The sequence below is a fragment of the Pristiophorus japonicus genome, chromosome 1 (genome assembly GCF_044704955.1).
Source record: "Pristiophorus japonicus isolate sPriJap1 chromosome 1, sPriJap1.hap1, whole genome shotgun sequence".
Classification (NCBI taxonomy): domain Eukaryota; kingdom Metazoa; phylum Chordata; class Chondrichthyes; family Pristiophoridae; genus Pristiophorus; species Pristiophorus japonicus.
In genome coordinates, this window is record NC_091977.1 from 269,566,426 (window position 1) to 269,586,240 (window position 19,815).

A 19,815-nucleotide genomic window follows, 5' to 3' on the forward strand; every position below is an offset into this window, starting at 1 on the left:
CACAGTGAAAACGTACTCCAAATTAAAGTAGAATGGAGCAAGTGAAGATTTTTGTAGAACTGAAAAAACCTGTTCGACACATTAAAAAATCAGGCGCAGGTTACAAATTAGGCGTCCAAAACGAGGTGGGGGGGGTGGGGAAGGGAAGTCATTAAATTCTATAATAAATCCTTATTTATACTTATACAAATAAATCCAACCTGAATAAACATTTATAAGCAAAGAAAATATTAAATAAACCATCTTCCTACCTGTGTGAAAGTGCTTCAGGCAGGCCTTTCGGGACCGAAGGCTGAGCGGGCCGGCCCGAGACTTCGGGCAGGGTCTGTCCCCAGCACCAGATTTACAGGTAGGTGGTGTTGGGTTGGGTTGGGTCGGGGGGGGGGGGGGGGAGGGAGAGAGAGGGAGGGGATGGGGGGGGGGGAAAGAGAGAGAGAGAGGGGAAGGGAGGGGGGAAGAGAGAGAGAGAGGGAGGGGGGGAGGTCAGGTCGGATCCAGTCCGGGAGCGGGAGTCGAGTCGGGTCGGGAGCGCGGGTCCAGTTGGGGAGGCGCGGGTCGGGTCGGGTCCAGTCGGGGGGGGGGGCGGGGAGCGGGAACAGGAGCGCGGGTCGGGTCGAATCGGGGAGCGGGAACAGGAGCACGGGTCGGGTCGGGGGAGGCGCGGGTGTCGGGTCTGGTCCGGAGGCAGGGGGGGGGCGGGGAGCGGGTGTCGGGTCTGGTCTGGGGGGGAAGCGGGTGTCGGGTCTGGTCCGAAGGCAGGGCGGGGGCGGGGAGCGGGTGTCGGGTCTGGTCGGGGGGGCAGGGGAAGCAGGAGCTGGCCGTGGGAGGAGCCTTATTCACGTAGCCCCAGTGAGGCCATTCAGCCAGGGCTAGGGACTGCGTGCTTCGGGCCCCTCCCACACAGTTTGGCGCCTGGAGCTACTGCACTTGCGTGCCCACTGTAGCGCGCATGTGCAGAGGTCCCGACACTGTTTTCAGCGCAGGGACCTGGCTCCGCCCCCCCACAGCTCGTGCTGGCTGCGCTGAGGGCCAGAGGACCTGCAGGGAGGTGGAGAATACCGAGAATTTTTTTAGGCGCACTTTGTGGCGCGAAAAACGGGCGTCCAGGTCGGGACTGCGCCGTTCTAGGCGCCTGTGGAAACTTGGGTCCATAGAGAGGGGACAGGCAGGTATATGTTCAGAAAATCTGTGTTTTTGACAGCAACATAAAGAAACATTTACCACCAGTTAAACAGCAGCAAAGAAATAAATGTGTACAGCTTCATCACACTTAGTGGCCCGGATTCTGTGGCCTGTAGGACAGTGTGCTCTCAGACATCATCTTACTGCCTTTGAAATGGACAGCAAGTTCTGGATTTCTGCATGCGCTAAATTCTGAACTTACTATCTGTCAAGTTCCGACTTCAATGTATAGACAGGCTACGTGAGTGGGCAAGAACATTGCAAATGGAATATAATGTGGAGAAATGTGAAGTTATCCACTTTGGTACTAAAAATAGAAAAGCACAGTATTTTTTTTAAATGATGAGAGACTGGGAAATGTTGGTGTTCAGAGGGACTTGGGTGTCCTTGGACATGAATCACTGAAAGTTAACATGCAGGTACAGCAAGCAATTAAGAAAGCAAATGATATGTTGGCCTTTATTACAAGAGGATTTGAGTATGAGTAAAGACGTCTTACTGTAATTATATAGATCCCTTGTGAGACCGCACCTGGAGTATTGTGAAGTTTTTTCTCCTGACCCAAGGAAGGATATACTTGCCATTGAGGGAGTGCAACGAAGGGTCACCAGACTGATTCCTGGGAAGGGGGGATTGTCCTATGAGGAGAGATTGAGTAGACTAGGCCTATTATCTCTAGAGTTAAGAAGAATGAGAGTGATCTCATTAAAACATACACACTTCTTACAGGGCTTGACAGGGTAGATGGGATGTTTCCTCTGGCTGAAAAGTCTAGAACCAGCCTTTTAAGACTGAAATGAGGAGAAACTTCTTCACTCGGAGGGTGGTGACTTTTTGGAATTCTCTACCCCAGAGGGCTGTGGAGGCTCAGTCTTTGAGTACATTCAAGACAGATATCGATAGATTTTTGAATATTAAGGGAATCAAGGGTTATGGGGATCGTGCAGGAAAGTGGAGTTGAGGTAAAGATCAGCCATGATCTTATTGAATGGCGGAGTAGGCACCAGGGGCCGAATGGCCTACTCCTGCACCAAATTCTTATGTCCTTAGCACTAATATTAATTGACAGGCATTCACATAAAATCTAATAGAAACATCAAAAATAGGTGCAGGAGTAGGCCATTTGGCCCTGCACCACCATTCAATAAGATCATGGCTGATCATTCACCTCAGTACCCCTTTCCTGCTTTCTCTCCATACCCCTTGATCTCTTTAGCCGTAAGGGCCATATCTAACTCCCTCTTGAATATATCCAATGAACTGGCATCAACAACTCTCTGCGGCAGGGAATTCCACAGGTTAACAACTCTGAGTGAAGAAGTTTCTCCTCATCTCAGTCCTAAATGGCCTACCCCGTATCCTAAGACTGTGTGCCCTGGTTCTGGACTTCAACATCGGGAACATTCTTCCCGCATCTAACCTGTCCCGTCCCGTCAGAATCTTATACGTTTCTATGAGATCCCCTCTCATCCTTCTAAACTCCAGTGTATAAAGGCCCAGTTGATCCTGTAAAGTCCTGTCCCCTCAGTGCAGATTCACATGAGGCATATAGTGAAGTCAAGGTCACTCTGGACTTGCACCTTTATTTCACAGCTCTGGAATGCTGCACTTGCCTGAGACCTGTGCTTATATACCTGTCGCTTGCAAGTGCACCCCTGGTGGTAAGGTATGCTGGTGGTTACAGGTCATCTCTTATTACAGTCATGTATAGCATGTTAGGATACAGTTATATATAATAATGTAAGATACATGACATCACCCTCCCCCCAAAGTCTTATTGTCTTTATAGGTTCAGTCTCTCAGGTGGTCTACGCTCTCACGTGGAGCGTCTGAGTTGTGGTTCAGTTGTTTGCCTTGGTGTCTGTTTTTCTTTGGGTGTGGTTGCTGGTATCTCGCCTGGGCTGTCTGTTGGGATTGCCCTTTCCTCAGGTTGTTCCCTCTGTCTGTCCACCAGGTGTGGTGCGAGTTCCACATTGTAGTCTGCCTCTGGTTCCGCAGTGTTGTTGGTAAATTTGCTTTTGACTTGGTCTACATGCCTCCGGCAGGTTTTGCCATTGTCCATTTGTACTACCAGTAGCCTGTTTCCTTCCTTGCCCGTTACTGTCCCTGCAAGCCACTTGGGACTCCTGCCATAGTTTAGTACAAATACTTTGTCCCCTATCTCATTCCATCTCCCCCTCGAATTTCTGTCATGGTACTCAGTCAGCTTGCGGCGCTTTGCCTCAACGATTTCATGCAGGTCTGGGAGGATTAATGAGAGCCTTGTTTTTAAAGACCTCTTCATTAACAGTTGCGCGGGGGGGGTTCCCAGTCAGTGAGTGCGGACGAGATCTGTATGCCAGCAGCAGTCGCGACAGGTGACCCTGCAGCGTGGGACCTTGGATTTTAATCATGCCTTGTTTAATGATTTGCACTGCTCTCTCCGCCTGGCCGTTGGAGGCCGGCTTGAACGGTGCCGTCTTGACGTAATTTATGCCGTGGTCAATTATAAAGTCTTGGAATTCTGCGCTGGTGAAGCACGGACCAGTGTCACTGACCAATGTGTCAGGGATTCCGTGCGTTGCAAACATGGTTGCGAGGCTCTCCACAGTGGTGGAGGTTGTGCTCGAGTTTAAAATTCGATCCACTTTGAAAATGCATCTACAACTACGAGGAACATTTTGCCCATGAATGGGCCCGCATAGTTTACGTACACCAGCGACCACGGTTTGGTAGGCCAGGGGCTCAGTGGAGCCTCCCTGGGGCATTGCTGAGTGGGGCACAAATGGTACACCTTCGGATGCAGAGCTCCAAGTCCGCATCAATACCAGGCCACCAGATGTGGGATCTGGCTATGGCCTTCATGAGAACGATCCCCGGACAAATGCCTCTCTGCCTCGCAGAGGCATGACTACTCGGCTGCCCCACATCAGGCAGTCTGCTTGTAGTGATAGCTCATGCATGTGCCTGTGAAAGGGTTTTAATTCCTCGGGGCAGGCATCGTGAGCCTCTGCCCAGTCACCGGTTAGGACACATCTTTTTACTAAGGATAACGTGGGCTCGCTGACCGGCCGGCTCTCATTTGGCGAGCTGTCATGGGCGAACCCGTGGACTCAAAGGCATTGATTGCCATGACTATCTCACAGTCCTGTTCGTCAGACCCTTCCGTGGTCGCCAGGGGTAGCCTGCTGAGCGCGTCGGCACAGTTGTCTGTGCCTGGTCTGTGCCTTATTTTGTAGTCGTAGGATGCCAGCATGAGTGCCCACCGTTGAATTCGCGCCGAGGCATTGGCATATATTGCCTTGCTCTCGGATAGGAGGGAGGTGAGGGGCTTGTGGTCGGTTTCTAATGCGAACTTGGTCCCGAAAAGGTATTGGTGCATCTTTTTGACACCGTACACACACGCGAGCGCCTCCTTCTCTACCATTCTGTGCCCGCGAAAGTGGCCTGGAGGCATAAGCTATGGGTTGTAATTTGCCCGCACTATTGACATGTTGCAAAACGCACCCGACCCCATACGCTGACGCATCGCATGTGAGAACTAGCTTTTAACCTGGGTCAAAAAGTTAAAACACTGTTGGAACACAGAAGGTTGCGTGCCTTATTGAAGGCGCGTTCCTGGGCGTCCCCCCCAAAACCAATCGCATCCCTTCCTGAGTAGCACATGGAGAGGCTCCAGCAGCGTGCTAAAGTTCTGCATAAAGTTCCCAAGATAATTGAGTAGCCCGAGAAAGACACGCAGATCTGAGACATTCCGGGGCCTGGGTGCTAGGCGAATTGCTTCTGTTTTGGACTCTGTTGGGCGGATTCCATCAGCGGCAATCCTTCTGCCCCAAAATTCAACCCTCGGGCACTTGGATTTCTTGACTCGTAGGCCCACCCGATCCAACCGCTTTAGTACTTCCTCCAAATTACGGAGATGGGAGTCGGTGTCCCTGCCCGTGATAAGTATGTCGTCTTGAAATACAACCGTCCCAGGGATGGACTTGAGCAGACTCTCCATGTTGAGCTGGAATATGGCAGCTGCCGACCTGATGCCGAATGGGCATCGATTGTACATGAAAAGGCCTCAATGTGTGTTGATGGTGGTGAGTAGCTTGGATTCCTCGGTCAATTCTTGCGTTATATACGCAGATGTATGGTTTAATTTTGAGAAAAGTTTACCTCCAGCCAATGTGGCAAATAAGTCCTCCGCTCTGGGCAGCGGGTATTAGTCCTGTAGGGAGACTCTGTTTATGGTAGATTTGTAGTCCTCACAGATTCGTACGGATCCATCAGGCTTCATGACTGGGACGATGGGACTTGCCCAGTCGCTAAATTCCACAGGTGATAGAATGCCTTCCCGCAGAAGCCTGTCTAGTTCGTGTTCAATCTTTTCCCTCATCACATAGGGTACAGCTGTGGCCTTTTGATGGACCGGTCTAGCATCCTGTGTGATGTAGATTTTGACTTTGGCCCCTTTGAAAGTGCCCACACCTGGCTGAAAGAGATGTTCAAATCGCTTTATAACTGTTGAGCAGGAGGTCCGTTCCTCTAATGACATGGCATGGACATCATCCCATTTCCAGTTTAGTTTTGCCAGCCAGCTTCTCCCCAGCAGGTAGTGAAGTCAAGGTCACTCTGGACCTGCACCTTTATTTCACACCTCTGGAATGCTGCACTTCCCTGAGACCTGTGCTTATATACCTGTCTCTTGCAAGTGCACCCCTGGTGGTAAGGTATGCTGGTGGTTACAGGTCATATCGTATTACAGTCATGTATAGCATGTTAGGATACAGTTATATATAATAATGTAAGATACATGACAGATCCAGTCTCTCCTCATATGTCAGTCCAGCCATCCCTGAAATCAGTCTGGTGAACCTTCGTTGCACTCCCTCAATAGCAAGAACGTCCTTCCTCAGATTAGGAGACCAAAACTGAACATAATATTCCAGGTGAGGCCTCACTAAGGCCCTGTACAATTGCAGTAAGACCTCCTTGCTCCTATACTCAAACCCCCTAGCTATGAAGGCCAACATGCCATTTGCCTTCTTCACCGCCTGCTGTACCTGCATGTCAACTTTCAATGACTAATGAACCATGACACCCAGGTCTCGTTGCACCTCCCCTTTTCCTAATCTGCCACCATTCAGATAATATTCTGCCTTTGTGTTTTTGCCACCAAAATGGATAACCTCACATTTATCCACATTGTACTGCATCTGCCATGCACATTTGCCCACTCACCTAACCTGTCCAAATCACCCTGCAGCCTCTTAGCATCCTCCTCACAGCTCACACCGCCACCCAGTTTAGTGTCATCTGAAAACTTGGAGATATTACACTCAATTCCTTCATCCAAATCATTAATGTATATTTTAAAGAGCTGGGGTCCCAGCACTGAGCTCTGCAGCACTCCACTGCCTCCCATTCCGAAAAGGACCCATTTATCCCAACTCTCTGCTTCCTGTCTGCCAACCAATCTATGCCAGTACATTACCCCAATACGATGTGCTTTGATTTTGCACACCAATCTCTTGTGTGGGATCTTTCAAAGGCCTTTTGAAAGTCCAAATACACCACATTCACTGGTTCTCCTTTGTCCACTCTACTAGTTACACCCTCAAAAAATTCCAGAAGATTTGTCAAGCATGATTTGCCTTTCATAAATCCATGCTGACTTGGACCGATTCTGTCACTGCTTTCCAAATGCACTGCTATTTCATCCTTAATAATCAATTCCAACATTTTCCCCACTACTGATGTCAGGCTAACTGGTCTATAATTACCCGCCTTCTCTCTCCCTCCTTTTTTAAAAAAATGTTACATTAGCTACACTCCAGTCAATAGGAACTGATCCAGAGTCGATAGACTGTTGGAAAATGATCACCAATGCATCCACTATTTCTAGGGCCACTTCCTTAAGTACTCTGAGATGCAGGACAATCAGGCCGGGGATTTATCGGCCTTCAATCCCATCAATTTCTCCAACACAATTTCCCACCTCATAAGGATACCCTTCCGTTCCTCCTTCTCACTAGACCCTCGGTCCCCTAGTACATCCGGAAGGTTATTTGTGTCTTCCTTTGTGAAGACAGAACCGAAGTATTTTTTCAATTGGTCTGCCATTTCTTTGTTCCCCATTATAAATTCACCTGAGTCCGACTGCAAGGGACCTACGTATGTCTTCATTAATCTTTTTCTCTTCACATATCTATAGAAGCTTTTGCAGTCAGTTTTTATGTTCCCGGCAAGCTTCCTCTCATACTCTATTTCTCCCCTCCTAATTAAACCCTTTGTCCTCCTCTGCTGAATTCTAAATTTCTCCCCGTCGTCAGATTTGCTGCTTTTTCTGGCCATTTTATATGCCTCTTCCTTGAATCTAACACGATCCTTAATTTCCCGTTAGCCACGGTTGAGCTACCTTCCCTGTTTTATTTTTACTTCAGACAGGGATGTACAACTGTTGGAAGTTCATGCATGTGATCTATAAATGTTTGCCATTGCCTATCCATGGTCAACCCTTTAAGTATCATTTGCCAGTCTATTCTAGCCAATTCATGCCTCATGCTGTCGAAGTTAGCTTTCCTTAAGTTCAGGACCCTAGTTTCTGAATTAACTATCACTCTCCATCTTAATAAAGAATTCTACCACATTATGGTCACTCTTCCCCAAGGTGCCTCGCACAACAAGATTGCTAATTAGTCCCTTCTCATTACACATCACCCAGTCTAAGATGGCCAACTCTCTAGTTGGTTCCTTGACATATTGGTCAAGAAAACCATCCCTAATACACTCCAGGAAATCCTCCTCCACCGCATTGCTACCAGTTTGGTTAGCCCAATCTATACGTAAATTAAAGTCGCCCATGATAACTGCTGTACCTTTATTGCACACATATTTCTTGCTTGATAATAACCTATAGTAGATGTTATTTTGTCTCCAATTTGTGTCTCTTTAAAAGAAATGGGCATGTAGATGTTAATTTAACTGAATTTCACCCCGATTCTCCAGAGTGCCATTAAACTACTGCAAAGAATTATATTTCTGATAAAAGATTGATTTCATTTCTCTAAATAACATGATGCTTCAGTTTCCTGATTATAGCACCGTCCCATGTGCGCGAGTGTTTGTGGCGGAGGAGCGGCGAGAGATCGTGGCGAAGGTGCAGCGAATGAGGATACGGGGCCCAGAAGAGCCAAGAGCCCATGGGCAGCACGGGCCTGCCCACACTGCAATATGTGCACGCACTAGGTCCGTGCAGCAAAGCAGGTCTCCAGACGTCCTGGTTCAACCCTTGCCACTGGATAAAGGCATAGCTCTGTCGAGCCCATGTGGTGGCTGATGTGCAATGGTCACCACGTGTTAAAAAAATCCACGCACAGACATCTTCCACCCCTTCAACTGCACTTCAGGACTGGAACATCAGGTCCTTCATTGAAACATCTGTGAACTCTTGTGGAAGCAAGTCATCCTCGTTCGAGGGACCGCCTATGACGATGACATGCGCCCCAGGAATCCATGGGCCACTACGCTGCGCTCAACTCTGCAGCGTCTGACAGCAACTTTTCCTTTGGGGCTTCGCAACAGGTAAGTGCACGTTCGATTTGGATGCCAGCAGTGTAATTCTCAATTACGCCACAGTCCGCAAAATCCAGGCCTTTATATCTGGTGCAGACGATTGTCCAGTCTTTGGGCATGATGTCACCTTTGCAAGTATATTACTACAATAAAATAATTAACGCAATGCTCAAAATCAAACACATTTCATTATGAAAAGAAATGGAAAATGTTGGAAATACACAGTCAGCATTTTTTAAAGAGAGTAGAGACAGGTTGCCATTTCAGATAGGAGACCCTTTCTTAGAACTGTAAGGTGGGAGAGAGAAGGGAGCGTAAACACTCCATTCAGAGAGAAAGCTCATGTGTTAAATGACTTGCAAACTGTTTACACTTGAAGCATCAATATGCCTCCCATGTGCCTGAATGCCACCACATCACTAGCATCTCCTACTAAAATGAAAATGGGAGATATAGTTGAGAAAAGGGCTTGATTATCATTCAGTTTAGTGAAACATTAACCTACCTTTTCTCTTTACAGGTGCTGACTGACTTGGTGTATTTCCAATATTTTGTGTTATTTCAGATTTCCCACATTTTCTTTTCAGTTGTATATTTTATTAATTTGGCATTATGACTGTGGCACGAGTTAACATTCTTCACACATGAAGGCATTTTTCTATCTGTCCATAAATACAATTATCACCACCCACATCAAGGGCTCACCACAACAGGAATAAACTGGAAGAAGAAACCAGTGAAAGGATTAATCATAGCTACAATGAGACTCAAAATACAAGTGCAGACAGAACACTTTCTGATTTTCTTGTACAGAGCTAACAAAGTAGAATCCATGGAAAATGTAGACTCTTAAATTTTAATTTCTGTCTAGGTGTATGCAGAAAGAAAAGCAATGAAGCATTTTTAAATTCTCATCCTTGTTTCCAAATCCCTCCCTATCTCTATAATCTCCTTTAGCCCCACAACCCTCATATCTGCGCTACTCTAATTCTGGTCACTCGAGTATCCCTGATTTTAATCGCTCCACCATTAGCGACCGTGCCTTTAGCTGATTAAGTCCTAAGCTCTGAAATTCCCTGCTTAAACTGCTCTGCTCTAAATCTCTCTCTCTTCCTTTAAGATGCTCCTTAAAACCTACCTCTCATCTGCCCTAGTTGCTCCACATATGGCTCAGTGTCAAATTCTGTTTTAGAACACTCCTACATTAAAGGTGCTATATAAATACAAGTTGTTATTATATTTACAGAAAAAAGTAGTAAAGTGAAGATTGAGCCAAGAACTTAAAATTGCTCGAGATGAAAAAAAGCTGAATGCTGGAAATTAAATACAAACAAAATCCTGGAATTCACAACAGGATCATGCAACAATTGGAAACATTTTACTCAGATTTCATTGGTTCCATAAGTTTTAATTGTATGGTTTACAAAAGCTAAAAGAAAGTTTATTTTAACAGCTAGTCTCCAGTCTGCATGCCAAGAGATATTAAATGGCTTTATTAGCAATATTATACTTCCTGAGAAGTAGCCAACAAATAAACATTTTAAAAATCACGGTGAATATTATACATTTTGTCTGGAATATTTGTGATCTAAAATTTATTGCTAATAAAGTGATACAATAGAAGATTAATGAATAAATAGAATAAAAGCAAATTTTAAATCACCAGTTTGCAATTAGTCAATAACAATATTGTTCGGCATCCAGGCCAAGCTTGCAACCTACCATGCAGGGGTTAACCGTTAAAGCGCTTTTGATGAATTGGAACTGCAGAATTTCTGCTTGCTGTACAATACTTTTGTTATCCAGGTCATTTCCCATTTGTTGAGTACTATCACTGGAAATCGCCCAGAAATGGTAGCCTTCGGCACCCCAGCTCTGTAAATATGGAATAACTTTAGCAAAATATAAGGCATTAAATAAGAAAATCAATCAAGTTATTTTAAATGGAGTATCAAAGGAACAAAGAATTTTAGTTTTGTTCCAGCCAATAGGTAGAATGTTCCCTTTAACATCAGTTGAGATTGAGCTTACAATGCCAGGAATCATAATTATGAATTATTTATTACAAATCCAGCTTACTGGTACACCATCTTTGAATACAACTTGGTTTATGTTGCAATTGCAACAAACAGATTAACTAATTTCTTTTAACTGAATGTCGGACTTTTCTCACAAATATATTTCTATGTAATATGCATCACGTTGGAAGACAGCATAACCCACGACTAGTTTGGAACACAATTACCACCACTTCTCAGAAGCCTACTCACCATAGAGCTGATTTTCATAGGCTCCTTTTTTGTGCCATCAGAATAATGCCTTAAAAATCAATTGAATTAAGTAATTAATTGCAGCAACTAATAAGTTTTATCAATCGTCAATACCCGAATTTTAGCATTTCTACCCCATTTATCTCTATTTAAGGGTCTTTAATGGAATCAATGCACTCTGGTTTTATGAAATTACAATTCTTCCCCATTTCAAATAATTATGGATGGCAATATATCAGTGCAAAATATGCTAAAACTCAAGGTGCTGGTTGGGTGAAATCTGGAAAATCACTTGGATAATTAGATAAAATTAATTTTCCTAGTACATTACCTGCAGAAAAAAAACAATTTTACCAGCATTAGCCCCAGAGAACAATAAACTGGATTCTTGCTAGAGAAACTGTCAGGAAACAAGCAGCTGTGAATGATAACATTATTTTTGAAATTGCATTACATCTTTCAGAAAATCTCTCTCCGTCCCCCCGCCCTTTTAAAATCCTCTCAGTTACACTTTTCCACATAGTTTATTCCCACAATGATTACTGAACCAAAATTGGACTTTCAACCTGCTGTGACAAAGAAAATCACAAATCTCGTTAGCCTGCGAAAATCAGAGGTTTGATCACTGGGTGTTATGTGGCAATTGTTATTAATGCCATTCTACAAGCAACAGAAGGCATAATACAAACAATAGAAAATTAAGCTTTTCTTTCCTCTTTAATTTCTTCACGAGCCTATACAGAGAGCTGGCAGGTGAATCACCATATTGGGTGCATCACAGTCGCTCCAGATCCTGTTCTCACCGTGCACTCTCCTTCAGGAATCACTTGATCGGGATCAGGAGCTTGAACCTAGACTGAGCTTTCCCAGCTCGAGCGCAAGAGTTGATTTACCAACTTAGCCATCAGGAACACCACATGAAATAACTGCCTCAAGTTATCTGCAACAACTCTGCCTCCACCTCTACGGTACACCCACTTCTGCTGAAATTCTTATCCATGCTCATTTTCAAACCCTTCCATGTCATTGCACCACATCAAGTTTGTAACTTTCTTCAATTTTATGTCCTCTCCCTCAACCTTCAGTTCTCACAACTCTGGCCTTCAGCTGCTTTGGTCCTAGTTTCTGAAACTCCCTCCTGTCTCTCATCTTCTCTCCTCATCTTCTTCAAGGCTAACTTTGACAAAGTTTTTAAAAACTTCTTTTAACCGTCTCACTATGGTTCAATGTCCAAACTTTAAAAAAAATTCCCACTAAAGTGCCTTTCAACGTTAACGGCACCTTGTAAATGCAAGTTATTATGGAGTGTATGTTCTCGAGCCCTAAAAATGTCAAAAAGATTGTCTAATCTTGCTATTAGAATACACCGATAGCTGACATAGTTCACAGGAAACAGTTATTGTGTACTATGAAGTTATTGTGTACTATGAAGTTCCAAAAGATAGAAGCAACTATGTGGCTTTGAAAATCAGATCAGAAAGTTCAGGTAAAGTTGTCAAAATGGAAAAGGTCATGTGGCATTGTACATAATCAAAATATTTTTCAAGAAAATGTTTATTTTTAACTCCATCAATAATACTCAAGTCAACTAGTGCCAAGCCTAAAATGTCTAACATTCAAAACAGAGTTATGAATGCAGTTTCTATGGGGTCAAGTTTCGGCCTGAGGTGCTCCAATTTTTTTGGAGCAACTAGTTTAGAATGGTGTATCTTAGAAATTGCAATTCTCGGCATTTAGTTTGCTCCAGTTCTAGTGAGTTGGAACAGTTTCATTTTAGAACAGATTTTTTTTTCAAAAGGGGGCGTGCCCGGTCACTTACGCCTGTTTTGCAAGTTTAGGCAGTGAAAACTTGCTCCAAGCTAACTTAGAATGGAGTAAGTGTAGATTTTTGTACGTTCAGAAAAACCTTGCCTACACTTAGAAAATCAGGCGTAAGGAAGAGAGATTGGGGGGGGGGGGGGGGGAGGTTAAGGGAAGTTTCAACCATGAAACACATCACTTTTACAAATAAAGAGCCATCATCAATAATAAATGATAAATAAATCAATAAATCAACTAATAAATCAATCAAAAAAATAAAAAATTTTTAAAAATCAATAAATAAAAAATTAAAGGCTAGACTTTCCACTTGGTGGCTAAGGTCCCAAAAAATGGACCTTATTGCAGCGATCTAGGACGTATCGCCTGTGCTGATCGCCGGCACAAGGCCCTTTTTTTTTTTAAAAGATATTTTCCACTCGGCCTTACCCCAGCGATGTCAAATCTCGGCGATCTCACGATCGCCCAAAGAAAACGGAAGTGAATGAAAAAAAGCAGCTTCCCTAGCAATGCATGTGTAGTTTGATTTTTTTTTTCTTCAGGTTGATGCTCCTTCCTGCGTTTTGGGAGGTCAGGGGTCATCACACATGCTCAGAAGCTTTGAGGGGGTCGGGGAAGGGGAGAGAGAGAGAGAAAGAAAGAAAGAGCATTTTGGGTCTGATTTATCTGATATTAATTGACATGGAGGGATCAGTTAAGAGGCGTAGGGCCAAGCCCTTCAGCGAGGAGGCCAATGAGGCCCTCGTGAATGCTGTCAGCACCAGGTGGGAGGATCTGACACGGGGTGGGCATGGGAAACCTCCACCCCGTGCATATCGGAGGATTTGGTCTGACATTGCCGACGTGGTCACGTCGGCCTCGAATGAAATGCGCACACCGGACCAGTGTCACAAACGGTGGTACAGCCTACTGGTAGTTGCGAGTGTAAGTTGAAATTTATATTTATGTATTATTTAATGATCCAAATAGTAACTAGAATCTGTAATGTTATTTGGTTACATTTAAACATAACTAAATTATGAATAAATTTATGCAACCCAGCATAAAGTTAAATGTTGTAGTGTGAACTATGCAACGTAATGCTAATTTGTAATAGAACATTTAAATGTTAGTCTTAAATGTCTTCAATGTCTTAAATTGCCTGATCCATTTGCTTATGCCGTGCAATGTTATCGTATCATTTACAGAAGATGATCTGGATCAATAATCGTGAGCAACGCAGGACGGATGGGGGCTCTGCCATGATGCAGACATTAAATGCTTACGAGGAGCTCGCGGTGACCTTGGTGGGGCCACAAAGCCGTTCGGTCACATCCCGTGGTGTGGCCGAACCCACCCTTGAGACATGTGAGTAATGGAAAATGTGCACTGTGCAATATGTGAATCATTAGTAAATACTGAAAATATTATGCAATTAAAATGTAATTTGATGTTATGCAATTACAATGTAATGTTATGCAATAATAATATAATCTGATATATAATTGTGATGTACTATAGATCTTCGAATGAGGTCATGTTAAACCTTGTGATCGCTTGTGCATATGGGGTAATGGAAAGCATTGCAATGTTTTGAGTTCGAGGAAAATTGTAATGCAATGATTTGAATTGTTAAACGTTGTTTACCAAATTAAAGGTCAAGTGGTCGTCGAGTCAGTGGAGTCCACTACCACTGAACCGTCTCCACCATCGCAGGAGGATGAAAAAGAGGAGCCACTGCAGATTTCTGTTGCTGTGTTTCAGCAGGAGGAGGAGACGGAAGAAGAGGAGATTTTTTTTGTGGGGGACGGGGGGCGGGAACAACCTGCGGCCATCTCGGTGTGCAGGTGGCGACGCCAAGGCGCGTCATATTACAAACGCCGACCCCAGGGAGGTCCGGTCAGCGTGGCGAGCAATCGCCTGCCTTGGAGGGCCAGAGAGCTCGATTTCCCTGTGCAGGGAGATGGTCGCGATTGGTCGCGACCTTATCCAGGGGTTCGTGGGATTCTCTGCCAACTGGAGCGAGTTCTCTGCCAACTGGAGCCAGTTTCCAGCATCCTGGAGCGAGTTCTGCCAGAACTTCTCCAACTGATCTTCTGAGCAGTCACAGACTGCAAGGGAGGCCTTGGAGGCTATTCGGCAGCAGACAGCCGCAACCAATGCCCTACGGCATGCGTTGCTGGCTGGACACGGCGATGCACCCCAAGGTGTCGTGTCTGCTCGCAGCGACACCCCGAGCACGCAAGCGAGTACGGAGGACACTGTTCCTCTGGACTCGGAAGTAGAGCCTCAGGCTTCCGCTTTCTCTCAGTCACTTCCACCACGGCAGGAAATCTTGACATCCCACTCTGCACGACGTCTTGTGTCGGTCTGCGTAGACCAAAACAGCGGGTGGGGTGCTAACACGGGGTGGGACAGGATCTGGAGGGAAACGTGCCCGCAGGTAGGGAGGGGTGAGTGCTTCTCTATAGTTCACTTGTTTTAAAATGTTCACTTGTTATTTTTATCACTTTATTATTCTCTAGTCGTCGTCACTGAAATGGCCACTTGTCGTCGTCACTGAAATGGCCACTTGTTCTTTAAAATGTTCAATAATTTCTTCTAGCGTTTTGGGGATTTTGAGGGAAGGGTGGGTTGGTGCGGGTGTTGGAGAGAGGGTGTTGTTCATTAGTCTTAAAAAAATTTAGTTTCTGAATAAAAACAATTTTTTTGTACAACTTTTGTACCTTCTCTCTTACTTACAATGTACAGTTCTTCATGCAGATTTGTTTGTTTATTCTGTTTCCCCACGGAATATCATTAAATAACTTCACTACGTAAAAGCTATTTACTAAATAATTCCAATATATGAGATCTATTTAGCATAAATGTGATAATACCTATTTATATTCCGTGTCCCAAATTTCTGAGTACAATTTGCTTCAATTTTACTCTCTAAATAACTCAGAACAATTCTCCACCTTTCCTCAGAAGCTAAAAATGGCGTGCGTAGTGCCCATTTCCCTCTAAGGCCCTGAAAAATCAACTATTTTTGAGCACTCTTTTGGGCCTTGCATCGGCCTAGCAAAGTGTATGCTAGGTGCCGAAAGTTGTGATGGGCCTTGTGTAGGCGATCAAAGTATAAACTTGGTAGGCCTATTTTTCCGGCGATGTTTCGGGCCTAGTTTCCACTTTTTGCTCAAAATGGGCAATAGAGGTCCATTTTGGACGATAGATGGGTGATAGAAACATAGAAAATAGGTGGAGTAGGATTCGGCCCTTCTAGCCTGCACCGCCATTCAATGAGTTCATGGCTGAACATTCAACTTCAGTACCCCATTCCTGCTTTCTCGCCATAGCCGTTGATCCCCCTATGATGTGAAGTGGAAAGTTTAGCCCAAAGTTTCTACTCACCGACTGCAGCACCGTGAGCCCTCCAACAGCGTGCTGGGACAGGGCCCCCCCAGTGTGTCTCTCTCTGTCTGTGTGTCTGTTTCTGACAACGAGGGGTGGCGGGGGGGGGGGGGGGGAGGGGGAAGAGGGAGATATGGTGAGGGGGGAAGAGGGGTGGGGCGGAGAGGGGAGGGGGTGGGGCGGAGAGGGGAGGGGGTGGGGCGGAGAGGGGAGGGGGTGGGGCGGAGAGGGGATGGGGCGGAGAGGGGAGGGGGTGGGGCGGAGAGGGGAGGGGGAGGGGCGGAGAGGGGAGGGGGAGGGGCGGAGAGGGGAGGGGGAGGGGCGGAGAGGGGAGGGGGAGGGGCGGAGAGGGGAGGGGGGGAAGAGGGGAGGGGGGGAGAGAGGGGGAGAGAGGGGAGGGGGGGGGAGAGAGGGGAGGGGGGGTGAGAGGAGAAGGATAAAAGGGGAGAGGGAGAGGGAGAGGGAGAGGGGAGAGGAGACTGAATGGGCCCGGCCGAAGTCTTCAGGCGGGACCCACCCCCAACAAAATGTCGGGTGGGCGGGCCCTGCCGAAGACAGGGTGGGGGGAGGGGAGGGGAGGGCGGAGCGGACCAGACCTACAAATTGCAATCTGAAAGTGGAGCGGGAGCGGGAGCTGGCAGGGGGGGGGGGGGGGAGGGGAAGTGAGTGGCAGGCAGCGGGGTGGGAGCTGAACCTTAGGGGGGGGGGTGCGCGGGAGAGAGCCAGACCGGGAGCGGGAGCTTTTGGGGGTGTGGCGCTGGGAGCTGGAGGAGGAAGGTCCAGACGATCTTCGCCGGCCCAGTGAGCCCATTCGGCCAGGGCTAGGGGCGGCGTGCTTCGGGCCCCTCCCACACAGTTTCGGGTGCCTGGAGCTACTGCACATGTGCACACACTGAAGCGCGCGTGTGCTGAGGTCCAGGCACTGTTATCAGTGCCGGGACTTGACTCCACTCCCCACAGATTGTGCTGCGCCGCGCCGAGGGCCTGGATTGACCTGAGGGAGTGGAGAATACTGAGGTAAGTTTTCGGCACAGTTTTGAGCGCGGAAATCAGGCGTGGCTCACGGGGCTGCACCGTTCTAGGCGCGACCCAAAATTTAACCCCTATACTGCATATAGACACGTGCAAACTTACTGCAAACTTAGAATTACTGAAGGAAATACTCACGCAAAATCTCCACCTAGTGTGCAAAACAGATGAGCACCAAAAACACTCCACAAGGATAAGCCTCCACAATCCCATGTTACCATAGCAACACTACAATCCGGCGACCATCTGACCAGTTTCACAGCCCCTGTCTTGTTCCAAATATCTGTTCAATATAAGAAGAGTTCAAGTGAGCATTGAAGTCCTGTGCTGCTAGAAAAATTCGTATAGTTCCGCAGAATTAAAAGAATTATTGCAATGCTCCACTTAATATGGAGTCAAGCATTTTTTAGCACTGTATTTCTCTCAGATCGCAAGATAATTACCAATGAGGAACGGCAAACGTTCTCTCGCCACTTCCAATTTGAACTTTTTTTGGTCCCTTTGTGCCACATAACAATGGACCAAAATGTGTTGTAGCAGATCACCCAACGTCTGCTTATAGTTAGACTTGCCCATGCATATTTAGGTTTTTAAAATTTTTGCGTGGCAAATTGCAATCTGATAATGTCACAGCGAAGGAAAGCAGACCTCTGGGACGTTGGTGAACAGGACAAGCAACTGTGTATCTTTTTAAACAATCAGACTAACGAATTGTGAAATCAATAGCACATGGACCAAGAAAGAATTGTAAATTAGAGTGGGTGAATTCAATGTTAAATCAAGTACAGAAAAATAATTTAAAACAAAGGATAAAAAAGATTGAGGGAAAAAAAGAGACCAAAAGGAAAAGTTAAAAAAAAATTAAAATGTTATATTTTGAAAATCTCCAACAATGAAAACCTGAAGGAATCGGTCTCCATACTGGTAATCGTTAATTTTCAGTGACTGGGGTTGTTTGGCGGTAATTAACACATCGCATTAATTAACACTTATCACATCGTTAAAAGGGTACTTAGACTGAAATGGCTAAGACTTATCTTTCTGTGGTGAGTGCAAATACAACAAACAACAACTTCATGCCATTCAATGTATTTCAATGGTGAGCCAAACAGTGAGATGAGTTTTTACAAAGCCAATGCAGAGCAGCGTAAATTGGACAGCAATTTTTGGATATCTGCGTTTAACTTTACATCTGCCCCTCACCTGACGTTACTGTGCCATTTGCACATAAACATTAATCTCACTGCTATTTTGATACAAATTCTGGCCGATTATTCTGGCCAAGAGAAAAGAGTCCACAGTTCCTGATAAGGTTCTTGATTTGGCTGCAATGGTATTTGAATGTCTTCTGAGGCGGTACCTCATATCGAGGATGACTTGTTTCCACACCAAAAAGGGATGAGTTCACAGGTGCTTCAATGAAGGACCAGACATTCCAGGTCCTGAACTGCATATTGAAGGGTTGAAGATGCCTGTGCGTGGATTTTTTTTAATGTGTGGTTGCACACCAGCCACCATACGGGCTTGACAGAGCTTGGTTATGGTCCAGTGGCAAAGATGACTGGAGACCAGCTCTGCTGCACGGAGGTAGTGCACACACATATTGCAGTGTGGGGGAGGTGGGACCAGTACAAACCGGACGGTCTGCACCTGGCCAGGACCGGAACCAATGTCCTAGGGGGAGTGTTTGCTAGTGCTGTTGGGGAGGAGTTAAACTAATATTGCAGGGGGATGGGAACCTATGCAGGAAGACAGAGGGAGACAAAAATGAGGCAAAAGCAAAAGACAGAAAGGAGATGAGGAAAAGTGGAGGGCAGAGAAACCCAAGGCAAGTAGTGATGTTGGGGAGGGCATCAAACAGGAAATTAGGAGCGCATGCAATAAAGGTGCAGCAGTTATAATGGGTGACTTTAATATGCACATAGATTGGGCCAGCCAAACTGGAAGCAATACGGTGGAGGAGGATTTCCTGGAGTGCATAAGGGATGGTTTTCTAGACCAATATGTCGAGGAACCAACTAGGGGGGAGGCCATCTTAGACTGGGTGTTGTGTAATGAGAGAGGATTAATTAGCAATCTCATTGTGCGAGGCCCCTTGGGGAAGAGTGACCATAATATGGTGGAATTCTGCATTAGGATGGAGAATGAAACAGTTAATTCAGAGACCATGGTCCAGAACTTAAAGAAGGGTAACTTTGAAGGTATGAGGCATGAATTGGCTAAGATAGATTGGCTAATGATACTTAAGGGGTTGACTGTGGATGGGCAATGGCAGACATTTAGAGACCGCATGGATGAATTACAACAATTGTACATTCCTGTCTGGCGTAAAAATAAAAAAGGGAAGGTGGCTCAACCGTGGCTATCTAGGGAAATCAGGGATAGTATTAAAGCCAAGGAAATGGCATACAAATTGGCCAGAAATAGCAGCGACCCTGGGGACTGTGAGAAATTTAGAACTCAGCAGGAGGACAACAAAGGGTTTGATTAGGGCAGGGAAAATGGAGTACGAGAAGAAGCTTGCAGGGAACATTAAGGCGGATTGCAAAAGTTTCTATAGGTATGTAAAGAGAAAAAGGTTAGTAAAGACAAACGTAGGTCC

At 45.7% G+C, this 19,815-nt stretch overlaps 1 protein-coding gene across 2 annotated transcripts in view; it reads right to left on the minus strand.

Moving 5' to 3' along the window:
• Positions 1–19,815, minus strand: part of ric1 (RIC1 homolog, RAB6A GEF complex partner 1) — a 266,797-nt gene that overhangs the window by 67,275 nt on the left and 179,707 nt on the right. For both annotated transcript variants that reach the window (XM_070888453.1, XM_070888452.1), the window contains exons 9-11: positions 17,352–17,496; positions 10,995–11,043; positions 10,447–10,599 (exon numbers count right to left, since the gene is read on the minus strand). In XM_070888453.1, coding sequence (XP_070744554.1) covers positions 10,447–10,599; positions 10,995–11,043; positions 17,352–17,496 — 347 coding nt within the window. The remainder of the gene's footprint in view (positions 1–10,446; positions 10,600–10,994; positions 11,044–17,351; positions 17,497–19,815) is intronic.